This window comes from Acipenser ruthenus, chromosome 3, assembly GCF_902713425.1.
Source record: "Acipenser ruthenus chromosome 3, fAciRut3.2 maternal haplotype, whole genome shotgun sequence".
NCBI lineage: Eukaryota > Metazoa > Chordata > Actinopteri > Acipenseriformes > Acipenseridae > Acipenser > Acipenser ruthenus.
Window position 1 is genome coordinate 3,951,483 of NC_081191.1, and position 24,728 is coordinate 3,976,210.

A 24,728-nucleotide genomic window follows, 5' to 3' on the forward strand; every position below is an offset into this window, starting at 1 on the left:
TAAGCCACTCTTTTATAGCAGAGTCCGAATAGAGCATACCTCCAGACCCTCATCTCTCCCTACACCCCCACTCGACCTCTCCGCTCCTCCTGCACTAGAAGACTGGCTCTACCTCCTCTACGCTCCCCTGCCTCCAGATCCCGCTCCTTCTCCACCCTCGCCCCGCAGTGGTGGAATGACCTTCCTACAGATGTCAGGACTGCCCAGTCCCTGACCACCTTCCGGCGCCTCCTCAAGACTCATCTCTTCAGACAGCACCTGTAGAACTCCTCTTTTCTCTCTGGACACTTTATCACTCTTCCTTAATGCGCTTTACTTGCTCTTATCTGCTCCCAATTTTACTGCATTTAATCCTGTACTTTAGAGTACTGTAATCTGTCACAAATGTTATTTAATCTGTAGTATTTTGTATTTATTTATATCCTGATGTAACTATCACTGACACTGTTATCTGCTCTGATATTGATTCGTATTTTGTAATATACTTGTACATACTAGAACTGAAGTCATTGTATTTTATCTTGGTCTTAATTGTATTAATACTTGTACTGTGATTCTTGAAATGTATTTTTGTTTACGACTGTAAGTCGCCCTGGATAAGGGCGTCTGCTAAGAAATAAATAATAATAATAATAATAATAATAATAATAATAATAATAATAATAATAATAATAATAATACTTCATTTTAATTTTATTTGTCAAAGCTCATTATTGGAAAAGTAACATCAAAACATTCTTTCTCAAACTGTAGTCCAATCAGGCGATGCAATGTTCTGGATCAAATTCATGTAACAAACCATAATATATTATATATTGTAACTGGAAAGACATACTGTTCTGTGTGATCGAAGAGCTTATACAGCATGTGCTGGTTGTGTCCTACAGGGGCTGATCAGAAACGTGCATCATGATAAAGATATTAAGAGCTTTGGTGCATTACAAAAGCATTTTTTCCATTTCTTTTTTCTTGTATCATACAGAATACATGGCCTTATAGTGAAAGCAGCTGTTGCTGCTCAAGATCAGAATAAATATAAAAAAAGAGTGATGAACAATGGTATTAATTCAGACCTAGAAAAATTATTTTATGACTGGTGAATTGTTCATTTAATCTGTTTACACACACAGTATTATTACATTTTAGTTTTTGCATGTGTGCAAAACTAATTTACCCCAAGATTTCCTTCCAGCTGAAGAGTTTATAAAACATTTTAAAAAATGTAATTAAATAAAATATTATTGGGTGCTTTATAAAACTTAACAGCAGGCCTATTAGTAAAATAAACGACTGTTCAAGGTACAGAAATACAGAAAGAGAAAGGTCAGGTTTGTACATAATTGTGATACTTTATAGTACTTGTTTTTTTGTACAAAAACAGGAACTTACTCTCCAAACTTGCACACATTTAAACGTTGCTCATTTCAACAGAGGAAGCATGTGGCCTGTTTAGTACCAGCGACTCAGTTGAGTGCATCAGCTTCACAACACTCAACCCGGAAAAGCAGCTTTCATATAAACCATGAAACACCCATCTTCCACAACACTGTCACTTTACACTGGGAATGCAACATCAATGAACTACCTGTGGATCACTGGGCCTCACATTAAGAACTCTACAAGCAGCAGAATGGGGACTTTTTAAAGGTAAACTATTAAAGTATATGTATTATTATTATTATTATTATTATTATTATTATTATTATTATTATTATTATTATTATTAATACTATTAATCATTTTAAATCTACTATGTAAATTACTAGCACTTGGCTGAAATATGTAGTTAGTAGGATATATATCTTTTTTTTTAGTTTATTTCATTACTTTTACTTAAAATGTATTTAAAGCGCAAACAATATTTTGGATTGTCTTTACATCTCTATGCTACAAAGGTAAATTTAAATACAGCTTAATACATATATATATATATATATATATATATATATATATATATATATATATATATATATATATATATATATATATATATGCTTAGTTGGAAATATTGGAAACATAGACCCAAAAAGTGAAAGTCCTAAGCGATTTCTGGGGCCACACTGCTCAATATCTATACAAGACCAATCAAATGCAATAGAGTGGAAAAGGGCTAGTTAATATGTACAGTTTTATGAATAACTTTAAACTTGTATCTGTGTGTCTTAAATTCTACCCAATTTTGCAATTTCTGTTTAATCGTTAGATAGCTGATCATTGAGTTTTAATGTTTTCCTACATTGTGACGTTTATTGACTGCTAAAAATTATATATATATATAATTGCAGTGAAAATGGGGAAAACAACATTTGCCATAATATTGTAAATTACAGTAAATGAATATACATGTTGTACACTGAATAATATAGCTACTACAAAAAGCTCCCATTTGATGATACTGGAAGATAATTCAATATTCATATTCCTCCCACAACTTCTATGTTCATCTATGCAAATAAAACATAATCATGAAAATAAATACATGATCAAAAGTGTCAGTATAATAAAGTATCTTGCATAACAATCCATTTCGAAGGAGTACAGGATATTTTTTTACAATCACTAATAATAAACATACTTAGAATTAGTATAGTATGGTATAGTAAGCAAATAAATAATAATAATAATAATAAATTAAAAGAACTATTAATAAATTGCATAAACACAGACAAATGGTATTTGTGATTAGTTGCAGTTATGTGTCATTATAATACATGCATACGGCTACATGTTTAATTTTTGGCTTTCTCTCATGACATACCATGGTGATAATAATAATAAATAAAATTGTAAAATTAATAATAAAATTTAAAGCAACAGAATAAGCTAGCAAATTACGTTTTATGTGGGACACTGTGCTTAACAGCAAACATCTTAGAGAATATTAAGTTAACTTTTTAGGGCAGCAGTGTGGAGTAGTGGTTAGGGCTCTGGACTCTTGACCGGAGGGTGGTGGGTTCAATCCCCGGTGGGGGACACTGCTGCTGTACCCTTGAGCAAGGTACTTTACCTAGATTGCTCCAGTAAAAACCTAACTGTATAAATGGGTAATTGTATGTAAAAATAATGTGATATCTTGTAACAATTGTAAGTCATCCTGGATAAGGGGGTCTGCTAAGAAATAAATTATAATAATACATTACTGTAGCGTCCACAGGATCTACAATGACAGATCATTTAGCAGTTCTAAGATAAACCATTTGACAAACTGGCAACAAACAAATGACTCCCTCTGACCCTATCTACAATATGTCCTGTTCCTTGTGGTTTCAGCTATTTAAAAAACAATGAGTTGATTCTGCAGAAATAGAGATGCAACTTGTATTTAATCCTTCCTCCTTATGTTGCTTATTATACCTGAAGATCAAAGGGAGGCGACCTCTGCTCCCGTGGTCAAGTCACTTGCCTTTCTTTTACATGTATCGCAATTCAGAGTTTTGCATTTATTTAGAAAACTGCTTTTCAATGAATCTTGCTAAGGACCCTCTGCAGAAGAAGTGATTGAATTTGTCATAGTCTTGGGGTATATGGAGACTGTCTTTCTGTTTTGCTTACTGTATCTGCAGAATCACTTGTCCAGTTGTTATAAAACTTGCTTACATCCTCCTTTAGCACAAGTTACTGAATGTGGCTGTACGTTTAATCAACACTAACAAACTCTATACTGTACTGCAGGGCTCTTCAACTAGTTTTTGAAAGGGGCCAGATTGGAAAAAAGTTAGGAGTAGGTGGGCCAGAAGTATTTTACACTGCACATTTTAAAGTAATATAATAAATATTATATAACTTAATGTTAGTATATTGAACAAGACTTACGCATTTTACCATATGAATAGTAATTTAATAATAGAACAGTGTGAACATTTAACAGAGTATCATTACAAACATTTTAAAATGTATGTGACATATTAAGAGAACTGTGTGACAATGTGGTTCTAAGGTAATGATGTGACTGAAAAAACTAAAAATGCACACAAAAATCTTTCTTCCCACAATCTGTGAGTGTGCCACCTAAAACATATAAGCGTGCGTCTTTGTTTCTATTCCATCTGACACAAAAATGAAAACCTGAATAAGTTAAAAACAAACAGACTAGTGTTATGGAAAGTGTTAACAGTAGCATGTGGGAAATCGATGTAATCATGTTCCTACATTTTGGTTAATTTCCAAAATAATGACATCTGATGTTTCTGACCGAACTGTTAATCTCTTTTGTATGGTCTACCTTTTAATGAATCTCAAAAAACAATCGATGAGTGAAAGATCGCACAAGAGTTGCACAATGACATTGGTAGGAAGAGGTCAGCGCTTCTACTTTTGAGCTTCTAACTGCTGAGCTCTCTGGATATGTATTTCCAAAAACTCAGTGTTTGGTTTCAAAATGTCTTTTCACATTGTATTGCTTAACTACTGACACACATCCATTGCACAATAAACACATCCGCTTTGCGTTCGGTACAGCTGGTAAAATAAATAAGTATTTATTGGTCCACTCATTGTTGAATCTACAATTTCCACCATCAAGCTTTCTCTTCTTACTAACTAGAGTAGGGCGAGACATGTTTTATATCGCTTTCAAAATAAGACAGAAAAAAAAACATATTTTTAATAGTAACACGAGTAAAAAGCTAGAACGGAAAGCGGTGGTGTGATGCGCGCGCTGCTTTGCTGGATACAAAAATAAGATACACGTCTTAATCACAAATTGATTTACGGTTTTACTGTTTTTGTTTTTCTTTCTTTTTTTATTTTCCATATATATTTGTTAATTTTAATATTTTTTGCTGAATATCGTCGGGCCACTTGGTTGTCCTTTGCGGGCCGCCAGTTGAAGAGCCCAGCTGCACTGTATGTGTTGTGTTCCGTGTTTGCAGTTTATTCCGAACTTTACCGAACAATTACAGGTTTCTTTTAACTGGACTTCGTTTTTTTACTAATTTATACCCCATTTTTTTCCTGGTACTATTTTCTAGGAAATACACAATATTTTGATTAAAATGCTGTTTTATTTTGACTGACATTGTAATAAGCAGACCTACACTGTATCCTAGGATACAGCAGACGTTTAGACGTCAGAGGATCAAATAACGTTCAAATGTGGCTCTCTGTCACTTCACAAACACATTATCACCTGATTATGCTGGCCAAGCAAAGTCTGATTATTGTGGCAACTGCTGAGCATAGTAACTACTAGCTTGATCAAAAACTAAATTGAAATATTTGCACAAAAATATAATATTTTTAGTGGATGAGGAATGGGGAGAAAACTTAAGTCAGTTCATGAATATTCAAAAGAAAATGAATGTCTTGAAGTATGCAAAAAGGCAAAAATAGCAGAAGTGGGTCAGATGAGGCAGAGGATGCATAGCGCTGCGAGTACTGTTGCATTGAGGTACATGTTCACTCTGACAATAAAAGAACAAACTGAAAAATAAGCGACACATTAAACTAAAACAAGAAAGTGAACAGAGACAAGCAATCCATTTATGAAGCTTTTACACGCGCGTTAATACAACAGAGCGCAGAATAACTGTGTTAATGAGTTAGTCAGAGCTCTGTGCTTTGCTGGACAGCCACTGTGCAGAGAGGTATGTATTGGTGACTTCGTGCGACAGTACTGTCTGTCCATCGCTAAAACACTGCCTAACGCCGTCAATATTAATCGTAAATATTTGACAGAAAATGGTGATGCTTTAGTTGGTAAACTTATATGGAATGCATTGATGTAAATGTCCAGTGTGGTTTTTTACGCGTCTCCCGATGGCTTGCACCACCCAGTTCTTTCAATTTTCTTTTCTTTTTATGATTTCAGAATACTGTAGTGTATGTGTAACAACAGAAACAAACGCTGTACTGTAGTGTATGTGTAACCAAACACATTAAAACTGTATGGTACACCTGCACCTTTACATTCTTAAACTGGGCTTGAACATTTTTATTTTGAGATGACTTCTCTCTATTTAAATGTGCATGCACAGACTCCACAGCCCTTCATATTTACTTGCTTAACTTCCTATTTTCATAATTTGGGGTAATGGAAAATTATAGTCAACAACAGCTCTCTCCAACTTCCCCATTTTGCAGAAAGCTACCCTCCTGTGAACACTATAACTCGCTGGAAGAACGTAGCCTGTGCACCATGAGACTGGTGAAAACACATAGACATAGAGCAACAGAATAGTGGTGTGGTGCTCTGGACCATCTACAGAGCCACACATTGTTTCGATAGGTGGAAATAATAACTGCCCTTTTGTTTTTGCACTAGGCTGCTTGTTTTTGATCCAAAGACTCACTAATAAGACATGGGGAATGTACTGAAACCAGCAACACCTGAGACTGAGAAAGCATGCCTAGAGTCAAAAAAGAAAGGTAAGCAATTGTGTGCAGTGTTCTTAAAGGAAATACACTTTCATCTTCACTGACCAGCAGTAAATAAGTGCGTTCACTGTGTAAGGTTTAATGGGAAATGATGAGCTTTTTAAATATATATATATACTTATTCTAATTTAAAATAAAAAATAAATAATAATAATTAACTTTGTTTATTGGTTTTTACAAATTAAGTTAGACAGTGACAATTCTTAATTAATTCCAGTTTTAATTAATCAATTCCGTCTATATTAGACAGTATTGCTGTTTGTACACAGGCTGACGGTTTCTTGTAAAGCAGTCACATAGAAAAGGCATTTATATTCTTGCAGCGAGCATGTATTGCAGTTGTCTATTTAGGCTTTAATTATTTAATAATATGTTTAGAATGAATACAGAAGTCACATCCTTGCCTATGTACTGTTTGCAAGTGTGATTTTGAAACAACTTCTTTATCTGTGAAACGGCAGTGTGATTTATTGCATTATTTGTTCTCTTTTATCCCTGGTTATGTTACTAAACAGTAAAAGAAAAGTTATTCTGGTTTTAAAGACCTAAAATGCACCAGCGCTGTTTTGTAAGTTAGGTTCTGGCTCTTACAAAAAATGCATTCAAATATAATTATGATGCAATTTTATCAATAGATCTAATGTAACTGCATTTATATTTTCCATTCATTATGGCTTCCTGCGCTTAAGCTAAGAAGCTATCAGTAAATTTTAGCAACGACATTAGTGTGGCTAACGGTTTGGCTATTGACTTCCTGATTAAAACGATTAAAGGTTCTTTCCATGATTAAGAAACACAGTTCAAAGTAGTTTCTACGACAGTTATTAGGCTTGTTTGGAATTCTAAAAAGTAAAGTTAAGAAAACTTACAGTGCCCTGATGAATATGATTGGCACAACAAGTATAGTGAAGGCTGCATTAACTACTGTAGTTATAGTGAAGGCTGCATTAACTACTGTAGTTATAGTGAAGGCTGCATTAACTACTGCAGTTACCAAACATGGGCTTGCTTTAGCTCACTTGTATTGGGACTTACTGGAAGATAAGAGCAGGTGACCTTTCAGTTCAGGTGACAGTTCAAGGAGGTTGTATTCTATAACCTACAAAGTAACACAGTAAATATAATTCAGAAAATGCACACCCTTTACTGATGAATAGATACAGCTATGGCCAAAAGTTTTGCATCACCTAGAATTTTAGGATTGTGACATAATTAATACATATATATTAATACATATATAGTCATAGCTGTACATTCATACATAAATATATATATATATATATATATATATATATATATATATATATATATATATATATATATATATATATATATAACTTTATAAGGTGATGACAGTGACATTCGTCACATACCATAAATATGCATGCTGTGCAAGAATATATTGTGAAATGTATTTTAACCATATACTTATAATATTATACTTTACTATAAATGGTAAAAGCTGGGGTTGTTGTTTAGGGTTAGCTTTGGCTTGAAATTGATATATAGGTATGCATGCTCTTTAAGACTCTTTTGGTCGCTCTGTTTAGTCCAGTGACTGCTTCCACTGGAAATTGAAACACTAACACCTCTCCTGTGAGAAAGCGATGCATACTGCCTGTCACTGTACTGCAGCTATCAGAGGCCTTCTATGGAAGGTGCTTTTAGTGAAGGTCACTAGACATAACTAAGGGCTAATTCATAGGTGATGGCTGATACCCAGCGATATCAAGAAACAGTCAAGTACAGCCCAAAAGCAGGGAGCGGTCTTAATCCCCACAACGCATAAAACCTTGTCAGCAGAAATTGAAAGTAATAGCCCTACTTACAATAAAAAAAGATGAAAGGGAACTTACATACAAAAATCTACAAAAATGAAAAGATATGCTTTATAAAAAAGATCGACTTTATAAAAGACAGGTCTTTGTTCTCTCCCCACAGAAGCAGACAACACCACTCTGGTTGTGCTACATGATTACCCGCCTCCTGATGTCAGCGAGCCTATATATACGGTTGGAGAGAAGCTGCGAGTGCTTTCGGAGTGAGTTTGAGGCTTGTTACAAACCCTACTGCACATGTTAACAGAAGAGCTCCCAGTTATTGAGGTTAAAGTTACAGTTAGTGCTAGGACGCACACACTAGTTAGCAACAGTCAGTACTTGATTGCAGTAAAATATATTGGATAATTGTTGCAATGCATTCCTACATGCGTTTAGTGAAATCCATCAGATTCTACAGTATAGTCTGATGACAAACACAGCGTAGCAAAACAACCTCTGCTGATCATCATGCGGTTCACATTGTGAAAAAGCAAAACGTATTCTAACTCTGAGTTAGTATACTTTACATCATATCATTAACAGTCATGTGCGATTAAGAAAACAAAAAACAGCTGTTTAGTTATTTCTTGATTATCCATCCAAAAAAAATGCATATGATTGTGTTATCCTGACAGGGCTTCCAGTTTAGCAAAATCAATGGCAATACATCTGAATAAATAAACAAACAAATAAATAAATAAATAAAAACACTTGAAGTAAATTATATCAGTACATTTACAAAGAATTCAAATGTTGTACTGAAAACTGTAGATTCTGTTAATTACAAAATGGAACTGAAAGCCTCAATTATTCAGTTTTGAATAAATGTAATAATAGCCTTGTAGTTTTACAGAAGTAGCAGTTCTTTGGCAATGCTATATATAACTACAGATCTCACATCTACCATGTCTAGGAGGCTGGTGTTCTCCACAAGATGGGGCTGAACTAGTCAACTTTATCAAGCTACTTCCTTATCTAGCCATAGGAAGCGCAGAGGCTTGTGGATAATACAGTATGAGATGGCCCAATCTCTGTATCTTCAAGTGTATTCACTCAATGCACAAAACTAGCACAGGCACCCTTCCTTTAACACACATAATGCCTGGTGCGTCTTTCAGAATGAGAACCCAAAGCAAAAAAGAAAAACGTTACTGATGAGGCCTGGTGGTACAATAAGAAATGAAGTAATTCATGAAATGAAAACTCGCTATTTTAATAATTAGCTACAATGTTTAGACTTCTGCCTTCTTCAGATGAAAATGAAGTTTTTTTTGGATGTACACAATAGTTTCAATGGAGATCCTTAATTATGCGTTAATATTATATTGCTTTAGTTTTTTTGAAAACAAATATTCTAATTGAGATTCTAAAAAGCTGAAAATTATACTTATGGCTTTGTTTTTTGCAATCATTTTGAATGAATAAATAAAAAAGTACATAAACAAATAAATACATAAATACAGTACCAGTACTCAGTTTAATGCTAGATTTATTCATTCAATTATAGCATGTAATTTTTAAATAAATCTCTCTATTTTCATGTATTCATCAGAGAAGGGAGTTGGTGGAAAGTTATTTCAATAGTTACAGGAAATGAAAACTACATTCCGAGTAACCACGTGGCAAAAGTCTACCATGGGTAAGTGGTAGTGTTTGTTAAATTTGTTTTCTGCATATTGCACTGGACTAAAAAGCATTTTCTTTAAATACAATTTAAAAATGCACAGGATACAGGTATTGGTTGTGGGGACTGGCTCTGACGTACAGTTGTAGTCAGACCTTGGGAAAAGTTTAGTAAGCACTCCTTGATGGATTAGGCTGCTGTTTTGTTTGTTTTGTGCACATTTTGTTTGTTTTACACCTATCATCTGTGGTTTCAAGGACTTCATCTACACTTAAAGACAGTGTTAAAGATCCCGTCAAGTGGTAGCAAGCCCCACTTTACCACAAAAGAGACAACTTCCCAACGTTTAACATGCCTTTAAAAGTGGAGATGCTTATAGGTTTTTGATGCCATGTCAACTACACTCACATATTTCTATTTAAATCTATGGATGTGTTTGTCAATGTGGTTACTACATAGTTAATGATATACATATACATATATATATATATATCTATATCTTTTTTTATTTTTTATTTTAGCTGGCTCTTTGAGGGAGTAGTAAGACTCAAAGCAGAGGAATTGCTGCAACTTCCCAACAACAGAATCGGATCTTTCATGATCAGAAACAGCCAGACTGACAGAGGTACAGTATGTTAGAACAATTCAAAGGGAAGGCCTTGCAGCACCAACGTGAATAGTTTATTACAGGACTTTCACTGATATCATCTATTTATTTAGTTTGATATTTATTTAAGAATACGGTTTCTTATAGTAAACACCCTTATAAAAGTTTACCATAGCAAAGTGTAAAAAGCATGGTAAAGCATAGGTAAACATAGTCTTGACACTGTAAAGCCCAGAGAGATATGGTAAAGCATATCATGGCTGATCTTCCTAACAGGCATTCTTAATCGTTGTAGGTCAGTACTCCCTGTCAGTCAAGCACAGAGCAGTGAAGCACTATCGAATCAGCCGCTTGCCCAACAACTGGTACTACATCTCTCCTCGTCTCACTTTCCAGTGCTTGGAAGACCTAGTCAGTCACTATTCTGGTAAGCCGATGCAACGGGATTGTACAGTAACATTTCCATGTTAAAGAAATTGAAGATTAAAGTGGACTCTCAAGCAGTAAACAGTATGTGCCATTTAATAAGTACTTCAAATGTTATAAGTAAAATAAAAAAAAAACACCATTAAAAAAAAAAGTGATACTCACTTAAAGCATGTCAGTGAATAGGGGAAGCAGCTGATTGGTTATTGACAGGAAAGAAGCCATTGAGAGGGTGGGAGTGATTTTACTGCCTAGTCAAAATGGTCAAGGAAGTGCATGACCCATGTTTGCTAGAACATGTGTTTCTTTCAAGACTGCACATTTGAGTCATGTATCAATGAATGGATGCACAGAATTATTTTTGGGAACCACCACAACAAAGTTTCATGTAAATTGTGTGGTTGACTAACAGATGAGTCTGTATATGAATGAGGCTGCTTTTGCCCAGGGGACCATTCTTCCACTTTCAATATCAATCTCTTAGGTGTAACTGTTTCTGATCTTTCGACAGCATCAGTGCTGATCGACCGTGGGTGTCAGAGCCTGAACACAATGATGTGTAAAGATTGTCGTGAAAGCCACAGTATATGTATAATACAGATAGTGCAGACAGCTGACTGTGCTTTTCAGTTACATTTTTATAACAATTTAAATCCAGCTTAAACTCACAGAAACATCTTTTTATAGGGGGTTGGATTATCAAAGAAAAATAACAAGAGTGAGCATGTGTTGTATTTTCATTTTAAAACATGATTTGGTACTACACTAGGTCAAACAAAATTCTCTGTGTGCTTGCCCTCCCTTCCAAGAAGTATGTTATTGCTTTACTTCATTGGTCATTTCACCCCAGCAGTGTCTTAAGGGTCATCTAACAGGCTGCAAAGCATGTCAGTCATTAAGAGAAGCATCTGGTTGGTTACTGACAGGAATGAAGGCCTGAAGGGGTGGGAACAATTTCACACTCCAAGTGAAATGCCCAGGAGAGCCAAGACAATCAAAAAGCATGGCTTGCAATCGGAGATTTCTTTAACTTTGTATACTACCAAATATCAAAGTATATTTGCTAAAATATGGGTTTCTTTCAAAACTTTCTTTCAAATTTGAGACCAATATAACGGATGGATGGATGTACTGTAATTTGTTAGCTACAATCACTACAACATTTTATTCATCTATGACAATTGGACTTATTTTAGCTTATTGTTTATCTCTAATTTAAAATATCAATACATTGCTTAAACTCAGCTTAGAAACTATGGCCAAAGTGTAATACATTCAATCCTTAAAGTTTGAATGCAACTGTGGAATTTGTGAAGTCTTAAATCATAAGCTTGTCAGAATTAGCAGACAAACTGATAAAAAAAAAAAAAAACTTTCCAGGGAGAAAAAATGCAAACTATTCCATCAGAAAAAAAGAGGCAAGAGAATAACCAATTTGTCACACAAATGTCTGACTATTCCCTGGGCTAAAAGAAGCACCCATGCTTATATAAACATAAGACTTGCTTGTATAAACATGTACCCTATACAGTAAGTACCAGGTTTCCTCAGATGTGCAATGTGGGATAAGAGGGGTTGCAGATGTGCAGCCTGAGCCAATTCCAGTAAACTCTGTGGCTCTGTGGTGGGTTTTGATCTTTTGGGTTCAACGAAACAGCAGTGAACTGGAAATTGGACCCAATACAGAAGAGAGAAATGTTTATGGACACCATACGATAATGGGCTCACTTAGTAAATAATATAACAGTTGACTGTATTTCACAGTGAAATGAAGTGTATATACATTACAGTATATAAATCCACTACCTCTTTTCTTTGTTTGTAAATGATCTGATTCCAAGCCTCTTCATTTACAGAAACTGCTGATGGCCTCTGCTGTGTCCTCACAAGCCCCTGCCTCACCCACAACAGCATCCGCAACCTGAACCTGACCAATCAGCCTCCACCTGTGCTGATGCGTCGGAACCGATTCACTTGGGACAGTGTGGAAAGGTACAGTCCATTCCAGTTTCCACTACCTCGTTAACAACAGCTATGTGTTGCTGTATCAGTAGTTACCATATATGTTTATGGGTTTAAATACTGTCTAGGAAAACCTGAATGTTTAGTATTATCATCTATGTACTCCCCTGTACAAGACAACTAAATTACAAACCCCCAGAGTTACAATATAGTGCAGCTAGTGAGAATTTGCTGCAATGTAGTGAAAGAGCTGATGAGCCTGCAGTTACAGCACCTCCGTTTCTGTTTGTACTGCACAGTTTATGGCACATTCACAGCATGTATCTGTACTGTGGTGCCTGCTCTGTACTAAATTTTATCTGGGTATTTTTTCACCCCAAATAATGTCTGCTTCTCTGTGCTAGTCATCTGTGATCCTCTATGGAACAGAGTGGTCATGTTCAATGAGGCTATGTAAATACGTCTGAATTAATAGGAAATACATGCAACTGGCAGAAACAGAGTGCAAATAATCTACGTCCTAACCTCATCTGTTTGGAATGCAATGTTGAAATCATAGGATCTTCTCAACTGTAGGTTTTTGCATGTGCAATTGCTTACCAATGTGATGATTCTTACGTATTTCACCTACATAACATCCTGTTTATTTTAATGTAGAAAAGTTTCCTTAAGAGGTAAGCTCCTAGTGCCAATCTCAATGCACTTGTTTCCTGTGGTTAAAGTTGGCAAGCCGTGATTGACCACGACTACCCACAGGGAGGGGTCAGGAGAGCCACCAGGTGCACATTACAGAATAGCAGGGGATACTAATGCTGAATGCCATAATCCTTTCATAGATATTCAGATAATCAGATGAAATAACTGGATTGCTGGTATAACAGTGCAACCCTGCCCACCACAAGCGAGCATCTAAACCGCAATGCAAAAGAGCCGGGCTCATCTGCAATCGTGGTTTAAGAGCTCGTAACCTCTCTCATCTCACCGACAGGGGACAGAACCCGTAACGACAGTGTGTCACACAACACTGCCCGTTACATTGGTTGCCCTTTAATTCTATATTGCAAATGTAGCTTGAACACCTGTTGAAATGCCAAGTCTACTAAATATCTCTGTAAAGTTATAAGCTATTGCTTTTTCATTAACAGGTCAGAGCTGATGAAGGAGAACGCAGTAGGTAACTGGGAGAACGACGAATCTCTCCTAAGCTTTGGTGTACGGAACAGCATTGCATCCTATTTGTCCCTGTCAGGAGGTCAAGAAGATAACTCAAACAAAAGCAGCCGCAAGAAAAAGAGCAAATCCATGTATGGGGTCCCGAGGAGTGCGGAAAACAACATGATTCTTACTGAAGAGGATTTCTCTGAAGAGCAAGCTGAACAAGCATGAAGGCCTCTGAGAACGGACACACACGTTGTATTGACTCAGTGACTCCTCAAACGAAGGACTTCACATTTACAACATATCTTCTGCATACATTAGTGTTATTCTGACTGTGTTTTGGGAAAATGCTGTGTATGGCAAACATTAATGGTTTCTACTTCTTTACGGGAGATTAAGAGACTTTATTAAAAAAGAAGAAGAAACATCTTGCTGAACTGCCACATCCAAGCGGACTGTGATTTCTTTATTGTTTTTTAATGCAAATATGATGCTCAATTAATCATTTGCACCAGGTTGCAATGCACATATATGTTTTCATGTGTGTATGGATGCTTGTTTGTTTGTTTCTATGAAAGTTTGTGACCCTTAAAACTTGTGAACGACCTGTTATAATGAAACATGCACAGACCTTATTGTTATAATAAAGTGTTCCTCCAAAACACAGAACAAACTAAAAGAATCAATGTGACTTCTGGATTGACAAAACATTTTACTGTAACTCATTCGTAGTGTATGTTTAATTTACTAGGGGCTTGTACAGTCTGTAGTCTATAATGTTCTCTTATCAGTTTTCATATTGTAATAGAATAAATAAATAAAATAATATACTAAAATTATTTTGCGTAATAATGATTTAAAGGGGGGTCCCATCCAGTTAAAGTGCGCAGGATGTCACACAGCTTGGGCGGCGCCGGTTCGCGTCCGGGCTGTGCAAAGAGGCTGAACTTTGCTGGGGACCCCGAGGGGAGCGTCTCATTGGCTCTGACGCTGCCGGGGTGTGGGATGAGAAACTCGCACTGTAAAAAACACAGTTTCCTCTTTTCTAACCCTAACCAACAACAACAAAAACTTGCACTCTTTGCATGTTCAAAAGTATGCTGTATGTGAGGAAAACGTTTCAAAACAAGAAATCTGATTGGAAACTTTTGTCTAACTGCAAAGCATCTTTTCAGGTACAGGACTTGTCAGGTGGCTGTTCCTTGACAAGTCTAAAATAACCTTTTATTTATTTCACTCAAAGTCAGCTTTTTACTTTCTCATGTTGGCATTTAAGCAGCACAGCAAGGAAGTGTAAGTTAAGAATTTGTGCACGAGACACCACCTCTGATCAGATTTATAAGTGCTGTTGCTACAGATAGGATCCAATGGGGGTGTGACCTATAACATAAGTCTATAACACCACAATTCAAACCGTAAAGCTCAGGTAAAGATGAATACGATTTATTTTTTCTTTAACAATCCATTGTAGAGTCAGCTTTCTGTTCATATAAACAATGAACACGGTATGTGTTCATCCGTCATGAAAATCAATAGCATCTGCTGACAATGTTTATTCTAATTCAAAGGCTTCCTGTTTTTATCAAGCAAATGCTTTTAAATGTGCATATCTCTGTATCGCTTCAAATTCATTGCCTACGTGAAGAATATCGTTTATTGTGTTTGTTATTAAGTTGTTGAGGTAAATAAAGATGGATCAAGTTTAATAATACTGTATGACAGGCAGTAATGGTAAATGTTACAATGTACATACAGTATATAATGTATTGATGACCACATGAATGTTCTTAATATTATTAAATTGTTGGTACAGCAAATAGCTGTATTTTACTTATTAAAAGTCTCTATAACAGAGGAGTGTGTAACCATTTAAAATGTAATCTTATGGTTTAGGTGTTAAAAGTTTGCTATACAGTATTATTATTATTTGTTTATTTAGCAGACGCCTTTATCCAAGGCGACTTACAGAGACTAGGGTGTGTGAACTATGCATCAGCTGCAGAGTCACTTACAATTATGTCTCACCCGAAAGATGGAGCACAAGGAGGTTAAGTGACTTGCTCAGGGTTGCACAATGAGTCAGTGGCTAAGGTGGGATTTGAACTGGGGACCTCCTGGTTACAAGCCCTTTCTTTAACCACTGGACCACACAGCCTCATAATATGCATTTGTGGCAATGAGACATTCAAGAAAGTATGCACAGAGTACTAAATGAAAAGTATCCTCAACAGTAAACGTATTTAATGTATTTGCCCACTGACGATGGGAATGAGAATGCAGAGATGGGAGCCCAGCTAACAAGATTTTTTGCAGGTATCAGGCTTTTAAAGACTGTCACCCACACCTGTGAGCAGAAACTGACTCGCTGAGAGCAGAAACTGACCCAAGACTGTCACCGCTACTGGAAGCAGGCTGATCTTTGGGATACAAATTGAACATTTGTGAAACTGCAACAATTATTGTAATGACTGTAATGTGTTTTAAAGAATATACAACCGTTAGAAAATATTATTAGCAGATCTGTGTAAGGCCTGTGGGAAGGAGTTCATTGCATTGAAGGTCAGGCTGACCTGCTGAAAGTTCCAAACCTCTCTTATCAGGTAAAAGCATCTTTTTTAATTAGACTCAGAGTCTCAAAACATTCTGATCCAGCGAGAGCAGAATGGTAGAATCTATGGAGCACAGTTAATATGCTAGAAGCAATCGAACTAGGTTTGATTATAGTAAGAAAAACAAAAGTATTTAAATAAATAAGAAACCTAATATAATAACATTAAGTAAATGTATGAGCAGTCCTACGTTTAAATATTCAATTACTATTAATATTAATAACAAAAAATTAGCCCCTTGCCTTCTGTGTATATCAATGAAGTAAAATAGAATTGCAGTTTATAAGAGATTGCTATACTGACGTATCTGAATTAGAACTACATGTTATAAAATCATTTAAAGTATGAACTCTAACAGTAAACTTGCTGAAGGAATACAGCTAATGTTGTAACCTCGTTCTCATCTGCTTGTAGTAAAAGCAGTGTTGAAGATGACTCATTGGTTTTGGCCGATGAAGCGGGGATTTTTGATGGTCAGCGATTTAACAGCCAAGATCCTCTCTATAATGAGCGATCTCGTTAATATTAACGAACGAAAATATCTTTCGGATAACAGAAGATAGGAGTTTATCTTACAATAATCATTTTCTATATATAATAGAAATGAATTAGAACCTGGCCGGAAGAGATGGGAATGGAAAGTGTAGGAAAAACGTTAAGTTAGATATTGGTTTGAAATAATGAGTATTGAAAAATGCTTACGATAGTGTTTCATATTAATCAACCCTAAAATTGGCAAAAAGCAAAGGTTGTCTTAAAACCTGCTTTGACTGGATTTTGTATGAACAGTGAAGAAGGTCAGACACAGTTCAGTCACTATAACACCATAGCATTCTAATATATTAATGCTAGCCTGTATTTAGATATATAAATAACTGGACCTTCCATTAAAATCTTGAAAGATTTATCAATGGAGTAAAATTATATTACAATTTCTAGGAGCAACATACTAAAGTAACTTAATTAGAAATACATCTTATAATGCCATTTAAAGATAAACTGTTGAAATAACACAGTAAAAGTTTATTATAACAGAAGCATGGCGTTGACAATATTGCAACCATATTGTTGACACATTTGCGATAATGTACATTTCATTTAATTGATTTAAGAATTAGTTCAGTTTCTCCAACTAAACATAAAGTCTTTTAGACCTTATTATATCAATTAAACCAAATAATATACATGTTTAGTTTATATAAAGATTTTACTGCAGTAAGAAACAAAGGTATTTATTTACAGGGAAACTGTAAAGTGAAATATTTAGATGTGTGTCTCAGACACACAGTATAATTCTGGAAGGGCATCAGACCTTCAAAAAATAAAGCTTAGTCTTTGGCACCTCAAAGCAGGATTCGGTGTTGGCTCTTAAAAGCGGGATTTGCCAACCTTGAATGATAACCAATGGAAGGTGCTTTGAGAAAGACAGGAGTATGTATCTCATTAAATTATAAGAAAATAATGAGAGCTGAGTTATAAAAGTTAGGATGTACATTTTTTTGGTATTATCTGAAAAGATACCGGTCCGGTCTCTTGAATCAGCCAAAAAATGACTTCATCTGGTGAATTTGGAAAAGTGCTTACAGTGGAGTTTCATATTAATTAAAACACTAGCCTTGGCAAGTAAACAGTGTGTCTGAAAACTGCTTGTGCAGGTGAATTTTAGAAACAGAGCGAGAGGTCAGGCATAGTCCGAGAATGGAACAGTTAAATAAGGCTATTATATTTAACATGTTTATTATAGCTTAAATTTAAATGAAACTAACTGAACTGACCACTGTATGCTTATTCAAAGGCAGTCTTTGTCAATTAAAACACTAGCCTTGGCAAATAAACATGGTGCCTGAAACCTGCTTGTGCAGGCGAATTATTATAGAGAGAGGTCAAGCTTGGTCCAATTAATACAGACGTGCTCAAATTTGTTGGTACCCTTACAGCTCATTGAAATAATGCTTCATTCCTCCTGAAAAGTGATGAAATTAAAAGCTATTTTATCATGTATACTTGCATGCCTTTGGTATGTCATAGAATAAAGCAAAGAAGCTGTGAAAAGAGATGAATTATTGCTTATTCTACAAAGATATTCTAAAATGGCCTGGACACATTTGTTGGTACCCCTTAGTAAAGATAATAAATAATTGGATTATAGTGATATTTCAAACTAATTAGTTTCTTTAATTAGTATCACACATGTCTCCAATCTTGTAATCAGTCATTCAGCCTATTTAAATGGCGAAAAGTAGTCACTGTGCTGTTTGGTAACATTGTGTGCACCACACTGAACATGGACCAGAGAAAGCAAAGGAGAGAGTTGTCTGAGGAGATCAGAAAGAAAATAATAGACAAGCATGGTAAAGGTAAAGGCTACAAGACCATCTCCGAGCAGCTTGATGTTCCTGTGGCAACAGTTGCAAATATTATTAAGAAGTTTAAGGTCCATGGAACTGTAGCCAACCTCCCTGGGCGCGGCCGCAAGAGGAAAATCGACCCCAGATTGAACAGAAGGATAGTGCGAATGGTAGAAAAAGAACCAAGGATAACTGCCAAAGAGATACAAGCTGAACTCCAAGGTGAAGGTACGTTAGTTTCTGATCGCACCATCCGTCGCTTTTTGAGCGAAAGTGGGCTCCATGGAAGAAGACCCAGGAGGACTCCACTTTTGAAAGAAAAACATAAAAAAGCCAGACTGGAATTTGCTAAAATGCATATTGACAAGCCACAATCCTTCTGGGAGAATGTCCTTTGGACAGATGAGTCAAAACTGGAGCTTTTTGGCAAGTCACATCAGCTCTATGTTCACAGACAAAAAAATGAAGCTTTCAAAGAAAAGAACACCATACCTACAATGAAACATGGAGGAGGCTCGGTTATGTTTTGGGGCTGCTTTGCTGTGCCTGGCACAGGGTGCTTTGAATCTGTGCAGGGCACAATGAAATCGCAAGACTATCAAGGCATTCTGGAGCGAAACGTACTGCCCAGTGTCAGAAAGCTCTGTCTCAGTCGCAGGTCATGGATCCTCTAACAGGATAATGACCCAAAACACACAGCTAAAAGCACCCAAGAATGGATAAGAACAAAACATTGGACTATTCTGAAGTGGTCTTCTATGAGTCCTGATCTGAATCCTATCGAACATCTATGGAAAGAGCTGAAACTTGCAGTCTGGAGAAGGCACCCATCAAACCTGAGACAGCTGGAGCAGTTTGCTCAGGAAGAGTGGGCTAAACTACCTGTTAACAGGTGCAGAAGTCTCATTGAGAGCTACAGAAAACATTTGATTGCAGTGATTATCTCTAAAGGTTGTGCAACAAATTATTAGGTTAGCGGTCCCATCATTTTTGTCCATGCCATTTTCATTTGTTTTATTATTTACAATATTATGGTGAATAAAAAATCAAAAGCAAAGTCTGATTTCTATGTGGAATAAACAATGGTGGATGCCAATTACTTTTGTCAGTTTCAAGTTATTTCAGAGAAAATTGTGCATTCTTCATTTTTTGTGGAGGGGTACCAACAAATTTGAGCACGTCTGTACAAGGCTATTATATTTAACATGCTTTATTATATCTTGAAATGAAAATAACTGGACTTGCCACTGTATACTTAGTGGTCTTATTCAAAGGCTTATGATAAACCCCTACACTCTTTGTCAAATACTTTGTTAACACACATTTGTATATGAAGTTAAACTGACCCATTGACAACACACTGTAAAGGTAACGTAATATGCGGCTCAGAGGGACATATATTTTGACCCACCTTAATATAATCAAATAGAGCTGGTGTTACATATTAAAAATATCTCTCATATATACACATATACTTGTATTATATTATAGCAAGGATTCTGTGAACTTTGGTCCACCTGACTTTTTAGAAAAAGGAGGAGTTGGAAAAAGAGAGCGATGAAATCATGTTCCAATATTTTTTGGCAAGAAGTTTTATCCAATCAGTTTTGAAAAAAGAGTTGACCGGATCCTTCTAGAAAATATAATTAACTCAAAGATAGGAACTGTCAAGGCGATTAGATTTAATTGGGACTCCTGATGTATTCAATGGAGGGAAAATCCTATAAAAACCAAGGTAAAAACCCAGTCAAGTATCGCGCGACTTGCTAACTCCAAGCTGATGTGATCCATGCTCTGAAGATCTCTGAAAAACTGATTGCTGTTTGGTCGTATTCACAAGTCTCTGCCTTTTGAAGACAGTTCTTATTTTTCAATATATCCTACACTACACTTCCATATAATGGAACGTAAGCATATATTTGAATTGAATCTCTTTTATATTGATGCTTTGCTATAAGGTATAGAAATTATGTTTTAGCCTTAAGAGAGTGATATATATGGAATGTTCTAGAATTTAGCGGTGGGCGTTTTTAGCTTTTTGCATTTTATAGCCTAAGAGCTAAATATATGATAACCATATTTGTATTATTGTATTGAAGTATTAATGCTGTTAAACCTGTAAAGCACTGGATCGCCAAGACTGCTTTTTACTTGGGATTAACGGTGGTCTGCGCAACCAACCAATCCAATTTTTAAAGCATTCAATAAACCAAAAAGAGCACTACTACTACTCCGATTCATTAAAACTTCAAATTAAATGAGTCTGTGTGATTTTCTTGAATATTAAAAAGTTTTCTGGACATATAGCCCGCCCAGTGCATGAACAAAACCACTACAGGAGTTTAAAACATCTCGGTCCTGAGTCTCCCCTGAGTTTAAGAGTGTGCTCAGGGCATATATATATATATAGATAAAAAGAGTATGTGCAAGAATGTGTGAATCAGCATTCAAGATCTATGTGAGTACAAGCCATCATAATTCATACACCATTGTGCTCCGTCTTTCGGGTGAGATGTAGGTGTAAGTGACTCTGCAGCTGATGCATAGTTCACACACCCTAGTCTCTGTAAGTCGCCTTGGATAAAGGCGTCTGCTAAATAAACAAATAATAATAATAATACACACTCGCCCTGTATACTTCATACACCCTCGCCATTTATAATTCATACATCCTCATTCATATACCGTCATTCATACACCCTCGCCCAGTATAATTCATACACCCTCATTCATACACCCTCGCCCAGTATAATTCATATACCGTCATTCATACACCCTCGCCCTGTATAATTCATACATCCTCATTCATATACCGTCATTCATACACCCTCGCCCTGTATAATTCATACACCCTCGCCCTGTATAATTCATACACCCTCATTCATACACCCTCGCCCTGTATAATTCATACACCCTCATTCATACACCCTCGCCCTGTATAATTTATACACCCTGATTCATACACCCTCGCCCTGTATAATTCATACAACCTCATTCATACACCCTCGCCCAGTATCATTCATACACCCTCGCCCTGTATAATTCATACACCCTCATTCATACACCCTCGCCCTGTATAATTCATACACCCTCATTCATACACCCTCGCCCAGTATAATTCATACACCCTCATTCATACACCCTCGCCCAGTATAATTCATACACCCTCATTCATACACCCTCGCCCAGTATAATTCATACACCCTCATTCATACACCCACACCCAGTATAATTCATACACCCTCATTCATACACCCTCGCCCTGTATAATTCATACACCCTCACCCTGTATAATTCATTCACCCTCACCCAGTATAATTCATACACCCTCATTCATACACCCTCGCCCAGTATAATTCATACACCCTCATTCATACACCCTCACCCAGTATAATTCATACACCCTCATTCATACACCCTCGCCCTGTATAATTCATACACCCTCATTCATACACCCTCGCCCAGTATAATTCATACACCCTCATTCATACACCCTCGCCCAGTATAATTCATACACCCTCATTCATACACCCTCGCCCAGTATAATTCATACACCCTCATTCATACACCCTCACCCAGTATAATTCATATACCGTCATTCATACACCCTCGCCCTGTATAATTCATACATCCTCATTCATACACCCTCATTCATACACCCTCGCCCAGTATCATTCATACACCCTCATTCATACACCCTCGCCCTGTATAATTCATACACCCTCACCCTGTATAATTCATTCACCCTCACCCAGTATAATTCATACACCCTCATTCATACACCCTCGCCCAGTATAATTCATACACCCTCATTCATACACCCTCACCCAGTATAATTCATACACCCTCATTCATACACCCTCGCCCTGTATAATTCATACACCCTCATTCATACACCCTCGCCCAGTATCATTCATACACCCTCGCCCAGTATAATTCATACACCCTCATTCATACACCCTCGCCCAGTATAATTCATACACCCTCATTCATACACCCTCGCCCAGTATAATTCATACACCCTCATTCATACACCCTCACCCAGTATAATTCATATACCGTCATTCATACACCCTCGCCCTGTATAATTCATACATCCTCATTCATACACCCTCATTCATACACCCTCGCCCAGTATCATTCATACACCCTCATTCATACACCCTCGCCCTGTATAATTCATACACCCTCACCCTGTATAATTCATTCACCCTCACCCAGTATAATTCATACACCCTCATTCATACACCCTCGCCCAGTATAATTCATACACCCTCATTCATACACCCTCACCCAGTATAATTCATACACCCTCATTCATACACCCTCGCCCTGTATAATTCATACACCCTCATTCATACACCCTCGCCCAGTATAATTCATACACCCTCATTCATAGACCCTCGCCCAGTATAATTCATACACCCTCATTCATACACCCTCGCCCAGTATAATTCATACACCCTCATTCATACACCCTCACCCAGTATAATTCATATACCGTCATTCATACACCCTCGCCCAGTATCATTCATACACCCTCATTCATACACCCTCGCCCTGTATAATTCATACACCCTCATTCATACACCCTCGCCCTGTATAATTCATACACCCTCATTCATACACCCTCGCCCAGTATAATTCATACACCCTCATTCATACACCCTCACCCTGTATAATTCATATACCGTCATTCATACACCCTCGCCCTGTATAATTCATATACCGTCATTCATACACCCTCGCCCTGTATAATTCATACACCCTCATTCATACACCCTCGCCCAGTATCATTCATACACCCTCATTCATACACCCTCGCCCAGTATAATTCATACACCCTCATTCATACACCCTCACCCAGTATAATTCATACACCCTCATTCATACACCCTCACCCAGTATAATTCATACACCCTCATTCATTCACCCTCGCGCTGTATAATTCATACACCCTCACCCTGTATAATTCATACACCCTTGCCCAGTATAATTCATACACCCTCATTCATACACCCTCGCCCAGTATAATTCATACACCCTCATTCATACACCCTCACCCAGTATAATTCATACAACCTCATTCATACACCCTCACCCAGTATAATTCATACACCCTCATTCATACACGCTCGCCCTGTATAATTCATACACCCTCATTCATACACCCTCGCCCAGTATAATTCATATACCGTCATTCATACACCCTCGCCCTGTATAATTCATACACCCTTATTCATACACCCTCATTCATACACCCTCGCCCAGTATCATTCATACACCCTCGCCCTGTATAATTCATACACCCTCATTCATACACCCTCGCCCAGTATAATTCATACACCCTCATTCATACACCCTCACCCTGTATAATTCATATACCGTCATTCATACACCCTCGCCCTGTATAATTCATACACCCTTATTCATACACCCTCACCCAGTATAATTCATACACCCTCATTCATACACTCATTCATACACCCTCACCCAGTATAATTCATACACCCTCATTCATACACCCTCACCCAGTATAATTCATACACCCTCATTCATACACCCTCGCCCTGTATAATTCATACACCCTCATTCATACATCCTCGCCCAGTATAATTCATACACCCTCATTCATACACCCTCGCGCTGTATAATTCATACACCCTCACCCTGTATAATTCATACACCCTCGCCCAGTATAATTCATACACCCTCATTCATACACCCTCGCCCAGTATAATTCATACACCCTCATTCATACACCCTCACCCAGTATAATTCATACACCCTCATTCATAC

At 36.8% G+C, this 24,728-nt stretch overlaps 1 protein-coding gene across 1 annotated transcript; it reads left to right on the plus strand.

Moving 5' to 3' along the window:
* Window positions 1-1,488: 1,488 nt before the first annotated feature.
* On the plus strand, window positions 1,489-15,789 carry LOC117394944 (src-like-adapter). The gene is made up of 8 exons (XM_033993710.3): window positions 1,489-1,647; window positions 6,263-6,366; window positions 8,317-8,416; window positions 9,748-9,834; window positions 10,341-10,444; window positions 10,722-10,853; window positions 12,709-12,844; window positions 13,960-15,789. The coding sequence occupies exons 2-8, from the start codon at window positions 6,300-6,302 to the stop codon at window positions 14,198-14,200; spliced, it is 867 nt and encodes a 288-aa protein (XP_033849601.2). The 5' UTR covers window positions 1,489-1,647; window positions 6,263-6,299; the 3' UTR covers window positions 14,201-15,789.
* Window positions 15,790-24,728: the final 8,939 nt, after the last annotated feature.

Bases quoted from the DNA above. Each gene is read 5' to 3' on its own strand.
- LOC117394944 (XM_033993710.3), top strand. From the start codon at position 6,300: ATGGGGAATGTACTGAAACCAGCAACACCTGAGACTGAGAAAGCATGC. The intron at 6,367-8,316 runs GTAAGCAATTGT...CTCTCCCCACAG, and splicing joins CCTAGAGTCAAAAAAGAAAG to AAGCAGACAACACCACTCTG. The intron at 10,854-12,708 runs GTAAGCCGATGC...CTTCATTTACAG, and splicing joins CCTAGTCAGTCACTATTCTG to AAACTGCTGATGGCCTCTGC.